This window comes from Amia ocellicauda, chromosome 17 (genome assembly GCF_036373705.1).
Source record: "Amia ocellicauda isolate fAmiCal2 chromosome 17, fAmiCal2.hap1, whole genome shotgun sequence".
Lineage (NCBI taxonomy): Eukaryota > Metazoa > Chordata > Actinopteri > Amiiformes > Amiidae > Amia > Amia ocellicauda.
The window spans coordinates 2,176,638-2,197,500 of record NC_089866.1 but is presented as its reverse complement, the minus strand read 5'-3'; the positions used below and the strand labels follow the sequence as shown (position 1 = coordinate 2,197,500).

General features: G+C 53.2%; 1 protein-coding gene across 2 annotated transcripts in view; it reads right to left on the bottom strand.

Annotated features, from left to right (window-relative positions):
• Positions 1-20,863, bottom strand: part of LOC136713112 (mitochondrial import inner membrane translocase subunit TIM16) — a 101,331-nt gene that overhangs the window by 5,776 nt on the left and 74,692 nt on the right. For both annotated transcript variants that reach the window (XM_066690066.1, XM_066690068.1), the window contains exons 10-23: positions 5,199-5,253; positions 5,039-5,096; positions 4,612-4,757; positions 4,409-4,504; positions 4,120-4,230; positions 3,780-3,927; positions 3,502-3,677; positions 1,966-2,074; positions 1,672-1,758; positions 1,390-1,532; positions 1,125-1,229; positions 734-819; positions 294-435; positions 57-146 (exon numbers count right to left, since the gene is read on the bottom strand). In XM_066690066.1, the coding sequence (XP_066546163.1) occupies positions 57-146; positions 294-435; positions 734-819; positions 1,125-1,229; positions 1,390-1,532; positions 1,672-1,758; positions 1,966-2,074; positions 3,502-3,677; positions 3,780-3,927; positions 4,120-4,230; positions 4,409-4,504; positions 4,612-4,757; positions 5,039-5,096; positions 5,199-5,253 (1,552 nt within the window). The remainder of the gene's footprint in view (positions 1-56; positions 147-293; positions 436-733; positions 820-1,124; positions 1,230-1,389; positions 1,533-1,671; positions 1,759-1,965; positions 2,075-3,501; positions 3,678-3,779; positions 3,928-4,119; positions 4,231-4,408; positions 4,505-4,611; positions 4,758-5,038; positions 5,097-5,198; positions 5,254-20,863) is intronic.

The window sequence follows — 20,863 nt, the reverse complement described above, 5'->3', positions numbered from 1 at the left end:
CTCGGCAGTCCGGTACCGCGGGGGGAAGTGCAGTCGGGTCGGCACAGAGCACGTACCTTATGCGGGTCGGAGGAGTTGAAGCTGCTGCACTCCAGGAAGTAGGGCGACTCCGGCAGGATCTCGTAGACGTACACCCGGGTATCGCCCTGCGGGAGAGCGGGGCAAACACGGCACAGCTCCGGTCACTGTGTTTGGCACAACGAGGCCACCGTACTCTTGACCTGTGTCTGCGGTTGACTTTGTATTGTATTGTGTCGCCGCAGACAGACCCCCGGATCAGGGCGGCCGGTTACCTTGCCGGTGAGGATGGCCGTGCTGGTGTCCTCGTCATAGAAGGGGATGAGGGTGGAGGGGGAGACGTCGGTGCTGGCCGTGGCGACGGGGCCCGAGCACAGGGACCCCACGGAGTACAGGTACAGCTGCCGTTCGCTCTGGCTGCCAGGAGACAGGAACCAGAACAACATCAGAACTACCGGGACACCAAGACGCCCCTGTCCACCGCACAGCCGCACTGGACAGACCTTTCTGACATCTGTCTGTGACGTGCTTTTAAACGTGCGCTTTTCCCCGTCAGTGGTGTGAGTTACTGGAGTCGGGTGCTCAGAGGGGACGCTAGGGCAGCAGTCAGGCACACTGCTGGGTCATGGCTAGGGGTCTGAGTTGAGGCCGGGCAGGTTAAGACGGTGAATGTCATGGTCGGGTTGCCACTTGATCAGCAGGAGACACTGCCTACCTGTCGAACCCGGACACCAGCAGGTACTTTCCACCACAGACCCACACCACACGGGCCCCCCGAGCCCCCTCTGGGCCGGGCCCTTCCTGCAAGAGAGAGAGAGACAGACAGAGGACAACGTAACTCTCCACACCACCTCGCCCTGCCGGACAGTGCCGGCTCACAAGGCCAGTGGCAGTGAAGCACCAGAAACATTTGACATTCCGTCAGACGCCATAAAAGCAAAGCAAACCCTCCCTCCCAGACCGGACTGAAGACTCCCCAGTGACACCCAGAGTGCCCAGGGCCTGAGGACCGGGAAACGTAAGCACAACGCCCCAGGAAGGTGCGCAGGCCGTGGCCAGTCCATGTGGACATCAGCGCCCCCGTGGCTGTCATCGCCCAATCGTACCTGGCTGGGCTCGGTGGACTTCCGCGGGTCATAGATGCGCACTTTGCCATCCTTGCAGACTGTTGCCAGAAGGCGACCGTCGGGGCTCCAGGCCAGGCTGAAAATCTGCAGGAGAGGAGAGGGGAGGAGAGGTGAACACAAGTCTCAACAGCAGCCTTCGATTGGGAACCACGGACACCTGGCCTGCGGGAAACCTGCCACTGCGGATTAAAAACCCACTGCCCCGGGGCCACAGAAAGCACAGCTGCTTCTCGGTCCTCAGTACCTGGTCCTGGTGTCCCTTCAGCCGCTTGACCTCCTTGCGGGCGTCCAGGTCCCAGATCCGCACGCTGAGGTCATAGGAGGAAGAGGCCAGGATCCCCGAGGCCAGGGGGTGGAACTTCACTGAGTAGATCTTCTCTGTGTGCCCTGGAGTGCAGACAGACAGACAGACAGACAGAGAGACAGAGAGACCAGCGATTTGAGTATTGATTAACTGAAGTGTTAAACTTATGAAATGGAGTCCAAACGTGGCCCCGCCCCTCCCTCAGACCCTCACGGGTCGTACCCTGCAGGACGCACTGTGGCTCCATTATGGTCTCCTTCAGCCCCCCCTTGGGCACCAGCCACACGCGGATCTTGGCGTCTTCACCGGCTGTTGGAAAGAAGCGCAGGTCAGAGGTCACAGGTCATAGTTCACTCACACAGTACAGATCCCCAGAGCATCAGTCTGTTTATGTATTGTAATGAAGAAGTGATGGACGTGGAGACACACAAGGAATCCAGCCGTCGGGGGGCCGTGTTGACAGTTGTTTTATTGTTTACTTCAGTGCACAAGCAGGGGCCACACATCCATACTCACCCACGGCCAGCCGGCAGGCGTTGAACGGGTCCCAGGAGAAGTCGGCTACAGCCACCGTGTTCTGGATGGTGGGGAAGGCGGTGTCAGGCAGGCGGCCGGGCTGGGAGAGCTGGGGGAGAGCAGCGATACAGTACTGCACAATGTGAGACAATACAAGACAGAAAACAGGAGACACTTCTTCACACAGAGAGGCGTCACAATCTGAACAAACTCCCCAGCGATGTGGCTGAAGACAATTTAGGATCATTCAAAAATACACTGATTAGCCATAACATTATGACCACCTGCCTAATATTGTGCAGGTCCCAAAACAGCCCTGACCCGTCGAGGCATGGACTCCACTAGACCTCTGAAGGTGTGCTGTGCTATCTGGCACCAAGACGTTAGCAGCAGATCCTTTAAGTCCTGTAAGTTGCGAGGTGGGGCCTCCATGGATCAGACTTGTTTGTCAAGCACATCCCACAGATGCTCGATTGGATTGAGATCTGGGGAATTTGGAGGTCAAGTCAACACCTTGAACTGGTGATTCATCAGACCAGGCCACCTTCTTCCATTGCTCCGTGGTCCAGCTCTGATGCTCACGTGCCCATTGTAGGCGCTTTCGGCAGTGGACAGGGGTCAGCATGGGCACCCTGACTGGTCTGCGGCTACGCAGCCCCAGACGCAACAAACTGCGATGCACTGTGTGTTCTGACACCTTTATCAAAACCAGCATTCACTTTTTCAGCAATTTGAGCTACAGTAGCTCGTCTGTTGGATCGGACCACACGGGCCAGCCTTCGCTCCCCACGTGCATCAGTGAGCCTTGGCCGCCCATGACCCTGTCGCCGGTTCACCGCTTTTCCTTCCTTGGAGCACTTTTGACAGGTACTGACCCCTGCAGACCGGGAACAGCCCACAAGAGCTGCAGTTCTGGAGATGCTCTGACCCAGTCGTCTAGCCATCACAATGTGGCCCTTGTCAAAGTCGCTCAGATCCTTACGCTGCCCATTTCTCCTGCTTCTAACACATCAACTTTGAGGACAAAATGTTCACTTGCTGCCTAATATATCCCACCCACTGACAGGTGCCACGATAACGAGATTATCAGTGTCATTCACTTCACCTGTCAGTGGTCATAATGTTATGGCTGATCGGTGTAGACTGGATAGGATCCTTGGATCACCTAGTTATTAATGGACAACAAATGAGCACGATGGGGTGAATGGCCTCCTCTCGATTGGACACTTTCTTATGTGCTTTAAAATTAAACATTTACAATGACAATAAATAAATAATCAAACAGACAAACAAAAACACTAAATAACACATTACCGAATTAATCGCATCCCTGTGGAAAATTCCACCTCTGTGACACAGGTCTTCAGCCAGAGTTATATAGTTGTATTTACTCTCATTATTTATTTATTTCTACTGTATCTTATAGAGCGGTTCTTGTGTCATTTTTTATTCCTATAGTTTCGTGTATTCAGGCAAAACCCAACAAATAAAATGAAGAACTAATGAATTAATAAATCAGTATGAAGTGACCCGCACCTCGAAGACGGCGATCTGCCCCCCGGCGATGGCCAGCGGCACGGCCATGCGCTCCCGGTTCACACACAGGCCATCGCACTCCCCTGGTGTGGTGAGGTTGAGCCCCTTCAGGTTGGTGATGTGTGTGTTGCGGTGCAGAACCGAGCCCTGCGCGTGACGGAACTTGGAACTGGGGCCTGAGAGAGAGAGAGAGACGGGTCAGGGGTCATGGGTCAGGGGTCAGTGTCGTCTCTACCCACCACACTGCTGCAGGGGACAGGACGGAGGTCAGGCCTTACCCAGGATGTTTTGCAGTGAGCGCTGGCTGGGGCTGGAGGCGAAACCGCTGGACGGACCGCTGCCGGTGGAGGGGGAGGGCGCCAGGCTGCCGGAGCTGCTGGGACTGGTGAGGGAGCTGCTGGAGGACGAGCGGCCGAGGGGGTCCTCCTGAAACACGGGGTGGGAGGATCAGGAAATGTGCCACACACACGTAAATATGCAAACTACACACACACACACAAACAGGCTCACGCACACACAGACACATACAGATGTCCTAACACACACAGACGCACAGACACAGACACACACACGCATACTCTCACACACAGACGCACACACACACTGTAGGCCGCCCACCTCTTTACTCTTTACGATCGGCAGGACCTTCTTCGCAGGCTGATTGGACGGTGCACTGGAAGCAGAGCTCTTGATTGGTCGCTTGGCTGGATGGAGGCTGACCTTAGGCACCTGCGGGCAGCGATCGGTGGAGAGGCAGGGAGAGGGTGGGACAGACAGCGGTCACGTACAGAACCACAAACAGAGCCGATCACAATCGTGTTTTCATTGTCGTTATTCTCAATCAGAGACCGGATTTCACACGGCAACTCTCAGCGAAACGCACGTTTAAAACCCGGCTCCACCGTACCTGTCTGTTCTCCCCGCCCCACCACTCCTGCGCAGACACGGCAGCGCTCTGGCCTCGGGTGTCGGGGTACAGGTCTCCGTGGAAGTCCTGCCCTGACTGAAACACACAGAGGGGTCCCCGCTTCGTTACTCCTGCGCTCGTCCACAGATCTCTAAACGTATCTACAGAGTTAGCGATGTGTTCGCGGTTCCGACGCGGCTCACCTTGCGGGGCACATGGTAGCTCACGGGCACGATGAAGCTGTCCGTCAGCTGCAGGACCCGCATGACCTCACAGGAAGTGACATCGACAGCCAGCTTGGGCACCAGGGCGATCCCTTTGGTGGCAGCCTCAGTCAGACACTGGCTCACTGTGCAGGAGAGAGAGAGAGAGGAGGCTAGGTGTAAGGGCTGTGGCCCGACCCCATAAACACGCAGTGAGGAAGACAACAGGACAGAGGACAGGACGCCTACCTGTCAGTGACACACTTCAGGACAGAAAACAGAGTCGAGAGGAGGGCAGTGGTTACAGCTGAGTGACAGAGAGGCGGTATGGGGTGAAAAACAGACAGAACGAGAAGGAAAGGACCGCGTGACCGAACCGTGGGGGGACAGCGAGAGGAAGAGGTCGGGCTGAACGGAGGAGGCGTACCAGGAGCGAGGAAGGGTTGGCTGGAGGTGACCTCGAAGCAGTGGATCACACTGTCCCCCTGCACAGAGAGCGAGAGAGAGACACATCCCCTGATCACGTGACTCCTCGTCCTCATGTATGAATGGTCGGATCACTGGCTGGCGGAGACAGCAGCACTCACCTGTCCAGACAGCACCAGCAGGCCGGTGTCAGGGTCGAACAGAGGGATGAGAGCCCTGAGAGAGAGAGAGAGAGAGAGAAGGGGGGAAGAGGTTACTTCTCTGTTTATGTGATCAGTCTTGGCTGTAATTACCCACAATCCACCACTAGATGGAGCCGCAGGAGCAGAGACACACAAGCCGCTCCAGCTGTGGAGACTGACTGGGCTCGGCCAGATGTTCAAAGCCACTGCAGTCGCTTTATTAAGCGTTATTACACTGGAATTCAGCAGCGGCCTTCTTTCTGTGCTCTCTCTCAGCCCGGCCTCCAACCCTCCGAGCTGCTGAGAAGGCAAGACACATTCGTAGCTGAATAAAAAAGAATAATAATACTAAAGCGTCCCGAGCAGAAACAGAGAGACCTGAACAGGACCCCCCAGCTGAGCGTCCCCCTGGCGCTGGGGCCCAGTCCCGCTCTGCCCTGACGTCGCTGTGCCCAAGGCTGCAGGGCGGGGGGGGTGAGGGCAGCTGTGTTTCTCTGAGTCAGGGAGGGGGCGGAGGACGGACTAAATCAGATTATTATGGTGGTTACTCTACCGTGGTTTCCCATGCAGGTCAAAATCAGTTCCTCTTGCAGTTTAAAGCACTAATTAATGTCACCCATGTTCGTTTGGCTCACTCTGGTTCTGGAGGCCACACACGCACACACTCAGACATACATACATATACACACACACGCTCACTCACACACAGCCCTCCCTTCTCTACTATAAGGGAAGTCAGGGCTACAGAAGAGGCTGTAAAAAACATCAATAAATCCACATGGAAATCACTCTCGCGTATGAATGCCTGTTACGATAGCAGTAATTTACACACGGCTGTGAAGCTGATGTAGATAAGGCAGCCGGCACCACCTATTGGAGGTTATTGGAGTGATTACATCAGCACAGAGCACAGTGGTATTTGATGAGGCACGTCCGCACATCTGTGCAAGAGGAGGGGTGTCCCGGATGACACGACTCACTCTGTGTGAGGTGGCAGGTTGGTTCTGACACAGACCATGTGACAAAATGTGTGTGTTTGTGTGTGGTGTGTGTACAGGTATGTATCACATCTCTTTGGCCCAGATACAGAGCACTACAGACTTGTGGCCCCCCAGCCTCGGTCTGTAATGACGAGGGGACACGCTCCACTCGCTGCACTGCGTTCCTATGCAGGTCATTTCCACAGGGATCCACGGCACACCTCTCTCTCTCTCTCTCTCTCTCTCTCTCTCTCTCAGCTGAGCGTCTGGCATCAGCCCAGGGACTGTCCCTGCAGCCTAAACCCATCACACACACACTCACTCACAACAGGGATGTAAATAGATTTAAGACATCATATCATATTTTGGATAAAGCGTAATGAGTGGGGCTGTTTTTAAATCACAGAGTAACTTGGTTAATTTTTGCAGTTTGGTCCAGTCTGGGGTCAGGGATCGAGTCTCCTCGGCTTCCATAAAGGGTGGGATTGTTTATCTACTCACTGAACTGAATGTGTGCAGATCTAGGCTGAGCTTGACACGCTGGTGTTGATGAACACGTATGACACACGCACCTCTGCCTACTCGCCATGAGCAGCAGGGTTCACGCACACCGTGGGGCGGTGATTTCCGATCCTACCTACGATACTGTCACGGCAGAGATTAGAAGGCGTTAAGAGCCCACTTTTGCACTTTTTCACACAAGGGAGAGGGGAAAAATAAATACAAATCCGCAGAACCAGTATTTCTGCCGCGTTCGTCTGTAGCCCTGGAAGCTGCTTGGCAGAAACTGTAAAACAAAGTCCATAATCCCTTGTACTCTCCCCGAGGCCACATCAACACTAAGGATGGTGAACACAAACCTCCTGCCTTTTAAGGAGTCTTAGATATTTGTCGGGTTGCAGAGGGACCGATCAGGCCCATCCCGATTCCTCGTTTAAAAATGGCCGACTGCAGTCTGATATTCTGTGGCGCTTTAAGTTCACACTTAAGTTCTTGTTCAGATGCGTTTAGCCGACTGTCACCATTGTATTTGGGGGCAAGTCCATATTTGCATTCGTCAGCGTAATCCCCTTTGATGTGTCGTAGCTGGCGGCTCGAGCCTAAATCTGAGAGGACCTCAACTTAAAAGAAAAAGTGACCACAGGCAATCATGTCCCCAGGAAAGGGGAGGAAGAATGAAACTCCGCAGCACTAATCACACACAGGCAGGCACACTCGACAGGCCCCGACAGAGTGGAGGTTGGCGTGATTTAGCTGTGGGAGCGTGTCAAACACACCGGGCGGCAGCTACCGGAAGTCCTCCGCTAGCGATCCGACTCACAGTACTCATCGTGCAAACAATAAACGAACAAAAGGCCATGTGTGTAGAGAAGCACAGAGGCGATGGAGGCAAACCTGACCTCAACAACATGTCCATTTCAAGGTAAACTGTGTGTTTTCCGCTGCCCAACTGCCCCAGGGCATTCAGTGTTAAAGTCCACTTCAAAAACGAATGACCCCGGTTTGCTATATCCACAGGAGTAAGAGCGGCTCACAGGGCGGCACAGGGGGCCTGTGGACGAATTCACTCCTCGGCCACGTTTCTGCGGGGACAGTCCAGCGCCTGGGCTTCGTGCAGCTAGACAGAAGTGGCTTCGTTTTGGAGAGGGGGGGGGCAGGCAGGCTTTCTTGGGAACCAGCTGTTTCTTAGAGGGCCGCAGAATAAATTAACAGCTGGATTAATGGTGGAAAGATTCATTCCTGAATTAAAACTGCCCCCTCCCCTGGTCCTTCCACAGCTGCCAAAAGAGACCCTTAAATCAAGCAGATGGAAAATATTGTGGCAATTGTGGGGGGGGGTGGAGGGGACTTTGTGAGGTCAAAGCTGATGAACAGAACAAAGTAATCACAGACGGGGGCCGGGGAACACAGCATTCTTTTACACATTCATTCATTTTCTGATTTTACGGCACAGATTCTACTACAGAAAGTCAGGTTTTCCGCTGAAGTGAAAAAAGCTTCACGAGATGAGAAGCCCTCGTGTTTCGGGGCGCTGCACTCGGGACCGAGCCCAGCTGCAGCGATGGCCCTCGACTCACGGACTCACACCGGCCCTGATGGCGGGGGGCGGACAGACATGCTGGGAAGGAGATGAAGCCGGAGGGAGCGCCAAAGACTCCGGCAGATTAAAGGAACCCGGCGGATCAGGAGCTCAGGAACGAGGCGCTGAAAGGGGGGGATTATCCGACGGGGGAGCCAGGAATGCCAGGGCTGCAGACTCACCTGGCGAGTTTTATTTCTTGTTTTCTTTCCTGTAAGAAAAACAGGAAAGTAGCAGGTGTGCAGAGATGAAGGACCCATGCCAGGCGGTGGGTGTGACAAGCCAGAGGAACCGCACCACCCCCCCCCTCTCAACCACGCTAAGAAAACGCAAGGCCGCAGTGCTCTGGGTTGCTTCGATCCCTACGAATGCTTTGTCTTTTTCTATTCCAGGCCCGTACAGGTTCGTGCTTCACTCCTGTATGCCACACCGGAGAAGCACCGAACCCTGGGCTAAAGGAATGTTTGCTGATAACGCTCTCTGGTCCCACAGACAACAACATGGCACACGGCTCCACCTGATTTCACATTTCCAGTCTCATTCGCTGTGGTCAACCACAATACAGGAATTACCTCTCTGTGAATTTGAGGGTTGTGAGAAACTTGCACTTTCCAAAAACTTAACACAGGGATAAAAACTTCATACAAGCAAACGTTATATTTGACAGCCCCAACCCCCACTTACTCCCAGCACACACACACACACACAGGACAATAAACCTGCTTTGTGTGGTGAGCGCACCCAGCAGCACGGTGTTGTAAAGCTGAGGAGCCAATCAGCATCTCCCCTTGCTGGGCTGTAAATCTCAGCCTCTTCAGAAAGGGGACCTGGGCTCATAGGGAAGCGGCCGAGTGTGAGAACCCAACGCACGGCTGTCCGTTTCCAAATATACAACTTCCTCTTGACATAACTTTTATATACAGCTCAGGGGCAGACAATTAGGGTTTTAATCTGGGGGCAGGATTGGTGAGGATCTCATGGGGACAGCTCTTATTTATGGCGGCTGTCCGTGTCCACGCTGCGCTGCCTCGGTCCCCACACTGCGTCCTCCGTCCTCCGCAGGGACTGAACTCGGCGCACGGACACCCTCTCGGCTGGCAGGGCTTGTTTGATTAGGACTAGCTAAATCCTAGCGGATCACATTTCCTGTGTGCCAACTCAGCCTGTAATTCCAGTTCCCCAGTGAGTGGGGTGGGGGGGGGGGCAGTGTACACACACCTTTGAGGAACTCTCAGGGAAAGATATGTAATAAAAAATAAATTAAAAAAGTGATACCGGGGAATTACTCTTCAGTTCTGGATTTGAAAAGCACAGGAATACCATAAACACGCTGTGTACATCGAGAGAGTTATACAACTTGGCACAAGCCGGCGTGATCCTGGTTTTGATTTATTCCTGCAGTTACGCAGAGCTGTAAACCCAACACCCACGGCAACACAACCCTCACAACCAACATCAATCCCTCTCCCCATCGATGACTAGAACGCTGACGTTTGTCCAGCGTTCACATCGTTCCTGACACCTGGTCACCACACGCCTCCCTGCGAAGCCCCCCGGGTGCCCTGACGCAGTTGTGCCCCTCACACCGACTGCAGCCCCGAACGAGGAGCAGAAGAGACGTGTGTCCCCACTTCGCTCGTGTGAGCGGTAGACATGTGGAGCGACGAGGAGGACCTGCAGACGATTGTTTCCCGCGGTTTTGCAGAGGTTTTCATTGCAAAAACTGATCTCCTGTGCGAATCAGAACAGTGTGTATGCTTGTGTGTGTGTGCGTGCGTGTGGGTGGATGGAAGGGGGTTACATATCTTGTGAGATGAATAAAGCGCTATTACTGGTCAGGATTTATACCCGTCTGGGGACTACCTGGAAACGGGCTACACATTCTTCGGCAGTGAAGTCTTGGGACTGTAGAGCTGCAGCCCCAGAAGCAGATGTAGTGAGATTGACATCTGACCTCCGAGAGGCAGAGCGTGTCTTCCGCACACTCTTCACCGAGTCGGGGACGGTGTGGGACACTGGACGGCAGTGGCGGTAGGAAGGATGGTGGTGGACAATGGTCTTCCATGGTCTTAGTTTTGCTGAGCTGCGCCTCCCCCTCACACACACACTTTATCTGTCAATATCAGAAAACAACAAAAAATACCCCAACGACCTAATTTTATTCATTCCTCTTGATCCGGGAGCAGCCAAACTGCATGAGCGCAATCCTCGGGAACGCTATGCGATGTTCCAAACACAACACACTAATTGGGAGCTCGTTAGACCCTGAGCATCACCCCTGGCTTCACTACGCTGACACAGCGGGATGCTCCTCCATCGCCTCTCTCCAGAGGGGTCGTGTGAAGGGCAGCGCAGACGGGAGCGGGGTAGGATGGGACCCAGGCCTGTCAGCCAGTCTGCATTTTGTGACCCACTAGTTTTCTCTTATTGTTTTTCCCCCAACACTTGGACAGTGCTGTTCATTTCATGTGGCGTCATGCAAAAAGAACTCAAACATGGCTACCCTCCCCGTTCCCAGACACAAAGGGTTAGACAGATATAGACAGGAAAAGCACGGTCCGCTCCAGAGTTCTGCTCAGTGTCTGAGATCTGGGCCGCAGTGTGTTCAGTGGCTTGTTTGCTAGAGAGAGCATGTTCAGTTGTCTCGGCGTTGACACCGCTGGCTGCAGCTCGGGAGAAGGCGCGTCTGACCGAAGGCCGGCCCTTGGTCTCTGAAGGCCGGCCCCTGGCTCGCATCATGTCCACAGATAGGAGGGGAGACGTCTGATTTAGCGTCCCTCGGCAGGTTGGCCATTCCTTCAGAAAAGCGTCCTAGAGCCCGGCCTCTGTCAGCACGGTGCCCCCTGCCAAGAGCACCGCAGGGCCGGGCAGACTTAATTAAATCTTGCTCCACGAGGCACACATTCCCATGTCAAACACGGCCCTCCGACCCCAGAACAAAAGGAGAACAAGCAAGGGAAATTACATTTTTGAGATTTTTCTCCCATCTCTATCTCCCCCAAACCAAAGTCTAGAGGAGCAGACAGAGTGTGATTGGGAATCGTCAGACCCTCAGCTGTGCCAAGCCTTTAATAACTTTACAGATTAAAGTCCAAACAGAAGACGACTGGGGCGGGTCTCGCCAGCGTCTGACTCTTTCAGCTTCGCAGACGGACAAATATTCTTGGGTCCCTCGCCTCTGACCTGTGTGCAAAGGAGGTCTGGAAGCTGCCACTCACTTCACAGGCTGCCGTGCTTCTGGAAATCATCCGTGTTGAACAAGGGGCTCGTAAAGACTAGGCTAGAAACCGGGAACCAGGTGTCTTCTGTCGGAAATACAGAGCTGGAGCGATCGAGCACCGCAGTGCCGCTAGGGCTCTGGACTCAAGGGTTTAATACACTGCACACAACATACTCTGCACATGTTGTGTTTTGTGTGACTGTATTGTGCTCATGCCACCCACAAAGCAGACTCATAAACATCACCTGGCCCACACTGTCTAGTAAAGCAGCGAGGATCCCAATAAACAGCTGTGCTTCCCAGAACAGCTTCTCCGGGGAAGCGGGGTGGAGAAGCTGCGAGCCTCATTCATCTGGAAGCCCCTCCGCACAACCAGGCCAGCAGAGCGCCAGCCCTGGGGCTTCACAACAGCCCGGCCCCGATTTCGGACACTTCTCACAGAATGATCGAAGGTCAGAATCATATTCTCCCCTGCTGCACAAAACCCATCGACACGAGGCGGGTCCAGGTGTTCAAAACTCGACATTCACCGGCCCGTTCTCTCGTCTTCTCACTACCAGCCGCACCCCAGTGAAGCAGAGACTCCCTACTCTAGTTTTCGTGGATTGGAAAGGTTTTTATTTAATCTTAAAGTACGCCTATGTTCCCGTCAATGTGTCCTGTGCCGGCCAGGCCAGACAACCAGGGGATGTAGTTAAACCCAGCCACACTGAACTTGAACAGGTCCACAGACCGCGCGGCACGCAGACGGTGGCTGGAGGGGCAGGTCTCCGTGCTCTCTCGTCCACACACATGTACCACGTGTGAAGTGACGTGTCCACACGCGGATGCTTATGTGGACGTTCCTTTTCCTTTTCGGCCTTCTATCGCCGTTGTGTCAGTACAACACAGTGTCACGTCTCTGAGCTCTACACACACACTGTCGCTGGAGCCGGAGAACATGACATCACAACGCCCTGTATAGAATAAAGAGAATATTATAGCCTTTCCCTTGGCAGGCGAATTCCCCAGAAGATTCTTTAAATGCCAGCCTATAATTTCCTCTCTGATCTCTCTGGCAGCGCTGTCTGTGTTTATGGCAAGCACAGGGAACAAAATAAAAGTTTCCTTTTTAGGGACGCAGAGAGAAAGCAACGTTAAATTGCAAGGAAAATAAACAGAGGAAATTGGTGATACAAAACGCACACACAAAGAATAACGATTCCTTTTTTGTTGCTTTTTTGCTCCGAGTCTCACCCCATCACACATATTTGGCCTCGCCCCCTCCGCCTGCACCGCACAGGCCTCGCCCACACGCTCCTGCACCGCAGCGCAGCCGAGATGGAGTCCTCTGCCTGACCCCTGACCCCTGACTGACCACACCCACAGGACTGACCCACCCTTGACCGGCCACACCCACAGGACTGACCTCACCTGTTCCATGTTTTATATCATGGTAAGCTGTTTCTCTCTCTCTCCCTCCCCCCCACGTAATTGCATAGAATCGGTGTGGATTGACCTCTGGGCCTCTCGCACCCCACAAGACGCACTCGGCTCCAGTAAACCGTCCAGCCCCACCCCACACTGGAGGGCAGGCTTATCTGAATTCCAGCTCTCTCTACTCCCCCCCCCAAGCCTGCTGCGAACACGGGGAGGCAGCTCTGACTGAGAGGGTGGGGAGAGATGGAAGACAGGAGGCTGATTTTTTTTCTTTGCCTTGTTTTGTGAATCCCAGCTTTTTCTTGATGCGTTTATAAATGATGTCCAAATCTGCTGGAGCTTCGCATTGAGCCCTAATAAAGACCAGACAGTCGTTCCTGGTGCTTCAGTGCCGCGGATCGGCCGGGGGGGGTGAAGAGGGGCATGGTCTTATCTCCGTCTGTCGGCACCGTCCCATTTATTTATGGGAGAGGAGAGGAGCGGGGAGCGGGCGGAGAAGGAACATGTTTAATTTCTTCTCTAAAACTTTAAAAGGATTATACAAAGAGGAGAGTAGGCTAAAACAGAAAATATAGTGCCCTCGAAGGTTTACTAAACTACTCCCAACCTCTAGGAAAAGTAAAAACAGCAGCCCGCCCCCTGTCCGGCACCCCCGAGATAAAGAGTTTAAAATAATACGAGCGTTTCCTCAGCGCTAATGAAGGAAGCCGTCTGTCTGCCCACTCTCCCAGGAAGAGAGAGGCTCGGGCACCGGGGGGCTTGGCTTTGTGCCGGCGCCGGGCAGCGGACCGCAGAGGCGGACATGTGACAAGGACAAATACATATAGAAAGAAGAGGCGCGATGGAATCGGGGGAAATGGAGGAGAAGTAACAGATGGAAGGATGAGATAAAGAAAAGAAGAAAAAGGGAAATGAAAAAGCACAGAGAAGGGTTATTTTTCCTTTTCCCTTTGCGCACTGGTGTGCGTGCCATGCTGGCTTGCCGTGCTGTGTGTGAACGGCAGTTATCGGGTCAGAGGGAAAGGTCCTGGGAGAGAGGCTCTGGTCCCGGGCCCACGCTGCGGTCTGGGGCGCCGTGGCCCCCCATGTTCCCCAGCTCGGTGCCAGCCCAGAACCCACTGACCGGGGCACAGGTACCAGCAAGAGCACCGGCCCTCCTCTGTGATTGGCCACCGACTGCAGTGGAACCACCCAAGTGCCAGGACGATGACATCATGCAGACGTGTTGCAAGAGGGGAGCTTGTCCGTGGGCCGGCAGCTCATGTGCTGGATCAAACAGACTTCATGCCTTGCAGCACCAGCGCTGATGATATTACCCATGTCGGGGCCGTGATCGGTTTACCAAAGGGGTTGTGGACTCACAGCAAGGCGGGGGGAGATCTAGAGAGTTCTGATAATGGTCAGTAATCAATGACACTAACGTCCTGTTCAGTTGTGCAGCGGAGACCCTTTTCAGTATGAAACCCTGACAGTAAAAACTGGGATTGACATATAGGTACAGGAGGGGGAGAGACAGGTGGTATAAAAAGGTAAAACCCTGCCCACCGCCTGATACGAGCCCTCCTGTGTTGAAGGTTTGGTGTGAAATCCCGGCTCCGGGCTCATGGACAGTGTGGTTTCAGGCCAGGCGAGTGCCGGGCCGCTCTGCAAAACCAGAGCTCCACTCACAGCAGCCGGGCGGTCTCGTTTAAAGACGCGATTGTGCCAAAGTGACTCACCACAGTGAGGGCTCGGCTGAGTCTCTTGCTCCCTGCTTGAGAGCCTGGCATTCAAAACAACGACAATGACAACGACAACGACAACAACAACAACAACGACTAGCAAACCAGCCTGGCAAAGTCCAGCTCTCTCCACTGTCCCCTTCTCTCTGCATCTTCCCTCCGCCCCGGGCTCATCGCTGGGAGTGTCCTTCATCGCTGGGCTCGGACGCAGATCCACAGCTGTCCGAGGTTCCCAGCCCTCCCCCTCTCCCATCTGAGCCGGGACTGAGGCCGCTTCCAGTGATTACTGTGCGCGAGGGACCGGCTGGGGGCTCCCTGTTATTATTGTATAGTTTGAAGTCGTAGTTTTTCTGCATTTGTACACAGTGAGACATGCTGCAGGATTCGTCCTCCTCTCAGCAGCAGCGCAGTGACCGCTCACAGTATGGTCACTCGCCATGATACAGCCAGTCCGTTTGCTTGTTTTTCCCACCGAAAGAACGGTGGATTTAACATACGTCTGGCTCCAGCCTCACCTCAGAAGGAAGGCATCACTTTACCGCCTGTGTCTGGAGAACAGGCCTGTAATGTTTCCTTCTGTGGCTCGCTGGGGTTCCTGTAAACAAGAGCCCTCCATCCGGCACAGCAGGCCAACGTCAATACGTCACCCGGGCGAGGAGCAGGGAAAATACGTGTTTTGTGTCTCGGAAATCGCTGTGGTGCAATCTTGAGGTTGGACCCCCTCGTCAAAAGTTTTCAACAGTCACGGAGAATCAGTTACCTCAACGTCCGACCCGAGCGCGGCAATGCTGGAACAATCGCACTCGAGAAGTCTGCGGCCGACATTAATCACAGAATCTGCACAGACTGACAAAACGCACAACGAAGCAGAAAATTGGCTTTCAACAGAAGACTGGAAGTATCTCCCGGGGTCGATCTCAAGCCTGCGAACAACAGGTCAGCCCCTGAAACTGGCCGACCCACCGGAGACCACCGCGGGAACCCCCGGCCCGTTCCCATCGTGACTTTCAACGCAGGCTAGTCGATACGTTCCCCACACGGCGCCGGCCCTCCCCTTCCCGACGACACCGGCCTGGTGCAGCCACGCCTCGGTCGTTCCCACGGCCGCTGGAGGGCAGCTGTGCTGGGCTGTGGGAAATACTCCAGACCCAGGCTGTGCAGGCCCCATGCTGGGCACTCTCTCTCTCCCAGTCTCAGACCACCCCCCCGACTCACTCCATCCCCCGTCTCTGACACTGAGACAGTCACAGAGTCACACACCATCACACACCAACCACAGCTGCACAAACAAACACAGGCCTGCTCTCCGAGCTGGGAAATGTGCCTGTAGCAGCAGTAGTAGTATTACTAGTAATAGTAATAATAAAGTAGTAATAATAAATGTTAGTCCAATCAACACCTCAACCAGATGGTGCACCGCTGGCCACACAAGCCTGGCCTGTAACATTCCCTCAGACTGGAAAACCGATCTCCCTTTCCCTATTGTTCACATAAACAGGCCAAACCACAGAGCCAGTACCGGCCCCTGTAAAACAATACCCAGTCAGCACACTGAGAAAGAAAGAAAGAAAGAAAGAAAGAGAAAGAGAGAGAAAAAAGTAAACAAGCCACTTAGAAAGAAAGGCCGTATCGAATCAGATTAAAAAACAAAACACCAAAAAACACACAAAATCACAGAGATAAGAACCGTGGAAACACACCCTCTGTGAAATGGGAATGTTTCCCCAGTCCTTTTCTTTTTTAAAGTGAACACAGCAAACCCCTGAGACCACAGTCCCGGGAACACTTCACTGGAATGAATTAATGGAGGCTACTACGTTTACGTCCCGGACCACTCATCCGTAGAGAGGCTGTTCCCTGCTGACCACGAGTCCTACGGCCGGGAGATCACGGGGTACCATCCGTCAACCCCGGGCCCAGTCCCCACACTCGACAGACACAGCACAGTGGCGGCCAACGCTGACCTGGGAAAATACACTCCTGCAGGTGGGACTGGCCCCCCATATTAGGATCCTATAACCGAACATGACACATCAGGGGCCCGCCCCACCGATGAAGAAAACCACTTCTGTCCACACAGACTGAGATGTTAAACAGATGTAGAAACAGATATCTAGACACGGGAAAACAGAACCGGAGGGCGGCCTTCAACGGGAGCGTCTCGAAAGGGTTAATTCTAAAACAGTTACGGGGGAAATAAAGGAAAGCACTAAAATTGCTGTGCTTTGTGTTTGTTTTCTTAAGGACCCACGTGCTAATTGATTCGTCGGGGAACACTCCACTGTAGTGACTCCTCAGAGAAACGAGCCCACTGTGGGAGAGCTGTAATTAGCCCTGACAGCTTTGTTTGCTCGCTTTGTTCTCAGTTATATTTTGCTGCTTTTGGAGGGAGGGAGGGAGGGAGCCGCCCGCCGGACTGTGGACAAGCGCTCCCACCGTCCCGGAGAGAGAGAGAGCGAGAGAGAGCGAGAGGGACATAATTGTGGGCTGTGTGAGAAGCAGGCGAGAATTATATGTGTGGGAAAAAAGGATTGTTTTACAAGGGTGTGAGGACGGCTCAAATGAGGAGGAGAACTTTCCCCTTCGCCGGGGGGCTGTGGGAAGAGAGGTGGCCAGCCCCCAACCCCACCCCCCAGGGCAGGTGGGCCGAGAGAGACCCGCTCCGACACTGGGGATGTATTAACGAAGGCAAAAGAAGGAACGGATAACAAAACAAAAACTGAAAAAACTTGAGCACACTTAAACTGGCTGTAACACGAACCAAAGCCCTTTTCCCAGGGCGTCCCAGGGGTGAGGGTTAAGGGGAAGGGGGCTGCAGAGTTCCCACCGAAGCTCTCACTCTCGCAGGATGCTCTCCGTGCAAAAACAAAAAACGAACCTAGTCCTGACACAATTCTCAGTTTCATGGCTCCAGGTGGAAACATCATTATCAAAAGCAGCGTTCTATAAATATCGGCTCTTGACCGGGATCCGGTGTTGTGACTAAAAGTCTGAGAATGGAGTCGGAGTGGTTTAGTGAGCAGGAGACACGGGCCCAGCGCCACCGGGAGCCCGACCTTGAACGGGTCTGATAAGAGTGTCCTAACACAAACACGGCCGGAAAAAAACACACCAGCGCGAGAGATAAAAAAATAATTATGAGAGAGAGAGAGACACAGAGAGAAGCCAGTTTTACCTTCCCAACTTGACCACAGAGGTCGGGGGTGCTGGCAGAAACCGTGCGTGAAGTTCAGAGCAGAGAGAGGCTGATTCATCAGGCTGTTATTACCCCCCCGCTGTGATTGCAGCACTCACAAATTCCACTGTGGATTTATTTATTTCACAGTGACACCAATCGATTCCCGTTACAGGCCCTCATCTGGCCGTGACGCTGTGTGGTGATTCACACCGGACCCTCGTCCCGCTGCCCGTGAGTCCAGACCACGTCCCTGCAGTCAGGACAAGAAGATGTTCCCCGGAAGTTCGGGAAGGTCAAGTCTGGAAGTCACTTCCTCGGAGACGGTGCCGTGCTACGGTCCCTTCGGTCAAGAATGACTGCAGCCCGAGCTTTAAAGATACCATATAATTAAACAATTAAAGAAAGAAAGCGTTGGCTGGTGAATGGGGCCGATGCTGGAGGCCATGTTCTGGTTGTAAATCAAGTGCATCTGATCCGTTCTCCTCAAAGTGGCTGCAAATCAACGTCCTCCAACAATGCCACTGGGGGCAGGAGAATGAGGGCGCATGACGGGCACTAACAGATGCTAATTAGGCACACATCAGCCCTAATTACCCAATTTAGCGGCTCCTAATTCATAAATACATACAAGTGCTCCCCGTGCTGAAGTTGGGGTGTTTGTTTTAATGCAGAAACTGAATTCTCTGGATTTGGCCATCAGAAGCACAGAGGGCATTTGATTTACGGTTTGCTGGGATTTTATGTATCGCAACATGTGTCTGTGTGTTCAATGCATGTGTTCAGAAGAGAGCAGGGTAGGAGGATGTGTCCTTCAGGCACGCAGGCTGGTTGTCACTATCCGGGTACCCCCATCGCAGAGATTGCCCGAGCCGAGCCGAGCCGAGCCGAGCCAAACGCCCGGCCCACAATTCTCAACAAGCTGGGCAACCACAGCTGAGCATGTGCAAAGGGCAGAAGATCACCCGACGCCTCTTTTATTCAGAAGGTGCAGGAGTGACTAAAGCAAGTTTGATAGCATTTAATACAAATACACACATTCATAAACACAACAAAGACACAAAATATGATCCTGTCCCTCAGCAGTGTTAATGATTTTTCTCAGGACAGTGAACAGGAAGGAAAAGAAACGCTCGGGAGTCGCTCTCCCTGTCGCTGACACGCTGCGCCGCAGACACTCGAGATGAAACGGAGCCCTTGGTTCCTTGCGCCTGGTTCACTATAGTTCTTGACCTTAAGTGGAGAGGAACACTGCCCACGTAAAACAACCCCTCCCTCCCTCCCTCCCTCCCTCCCTCCCTCACTCTCTCTCTCTCTATATTTTTTGTTACATGTTGTCATTTTTCCTGTAAACAGAGGCTAAACTCAGGGCCGCCCTCACCGCTCTCTCGCTTTCCGCAGTTCCAGAGTCGAGTTCACCTGAGGTTATAGCTTAAAAAAGCCACTCTGTGAGGGTTACCCTGATCGCTGGGGAGCATTTTCCTGTCAGCAATAAATACATAAAAAAGCCCACTTCCTCTTGCTGGCTCGCCTGCTCCTCTCTCTGTGTGGGAACCGCCGTTGCTGCTGACGGACAGAGAGGCACCTCCAGGGCTGGGTGCCCATCACTCAGACCCCAGACCCAGACAGACAGACGCTCAGAGTGCTCTTAAAAAGAGACGGACCCAGTTTGCGGACGGTGCCCATGAGAGGTGGCTCACATGTGTGATGAAAATAAATCCCAGTGTCAGTGTGTGTCTATACAGGTACAGGCACACATGGAGAGAAAATCAAATAAAACACCTCATGGCTAACGGCTTCCTTCCTTCCGTCCTAAATACTTTAAATAGATTTCATCAAAACCACTTGGGCAGCGATGGATGCCGGATGGTAAGGAGAGCCCTGGGGCAGGGGGCAGGAGGCAGGGGGGTAGAAATGCCACACAGGGCACTGCGGCGCTGCTCCAAGTTTGCTTTCAACCGTCATGGATGGACGTCAACCGTGGTTCTTCCAATCAGAGCCTTCCCTGGACTCTGTGGCCCGGAGGCTGCTGGGGCCGGACCAAGACATGCCATCGGCCAACCAGAGCTCCGCAGAGGAAGTTAAAAAAGTAGTAATAATACTATAAAGTGTTCACCACACCTGGGACGGGAGCAGCTGAAGTGAGCTCAACTGTTTTCAGAAACAAACCTCTCTCTCTGTACATATTTTCATCATTAAGGAGCAGCACCAGGAGTAGCTCTGCACAGTGTGTTGTTGCTGTAGTAGCAGTAAAAGCCCCAGTAGTATAAATAAGAGGAATAAGCTGTGGTCTTAAGAAGCTGGTTCCAGCAGCACTGGAGTCTGTTTCCCATTAGAGGACTCAAACCCAGAGCCAGCGCTCTCACTGGGAGCCAGCGGAGCAGCGATGCGGTCCCCTGGGTCCAGCTCTCCAGAGGATGAGGCTGGGCTTTATCTCCACGCACCACGAGTCCTGCGATACCAATCACCACGGGCTTGATCTGGGGCAGATGACTGCGTGTCATCGGCTCTCGTTCCCGCCACTCACAGTAATGCGTTGCAGATGTGCGAGGCGAACAACCTTGCAGTTCTGAGCTCCAAAACAAAGTGCACGAGTGGGGGAGCTAAATATAAAAGCCCTTCGACTGAGATGCGATATATGTGTTTTTTCTCCCAGTGTCTGTTTATTAATATAATCTAATCTTGCAAGAATCTTGTTTTCTCTCTGCCTGCACTAAACCACCCATTTTTGGTAATAAAAGGGAAGCTTCAGGCTGGTGGGGGGGGATGGGGGGGGGGCAAACCTGCACAAATTTAGTCAGATTAAATGGAAACGTTACATTGTAACCAATCCAAACAAAAGATTGCTAAAATATTAAATCAAACTGAAATATTATTATTATTATCATCTGAAGTACTAAAGGTAAACTGCCCTGATTTGCAATGGGAATATAACTGGAGATTAACACACATCAGTTCAGTTTGGATGGGGTGAACAGACAGTATTATTTCAGCTTCAACGTGACTCGCAGACTGGGGGAGAAAAGAGTCACATACTTACTAATAAATT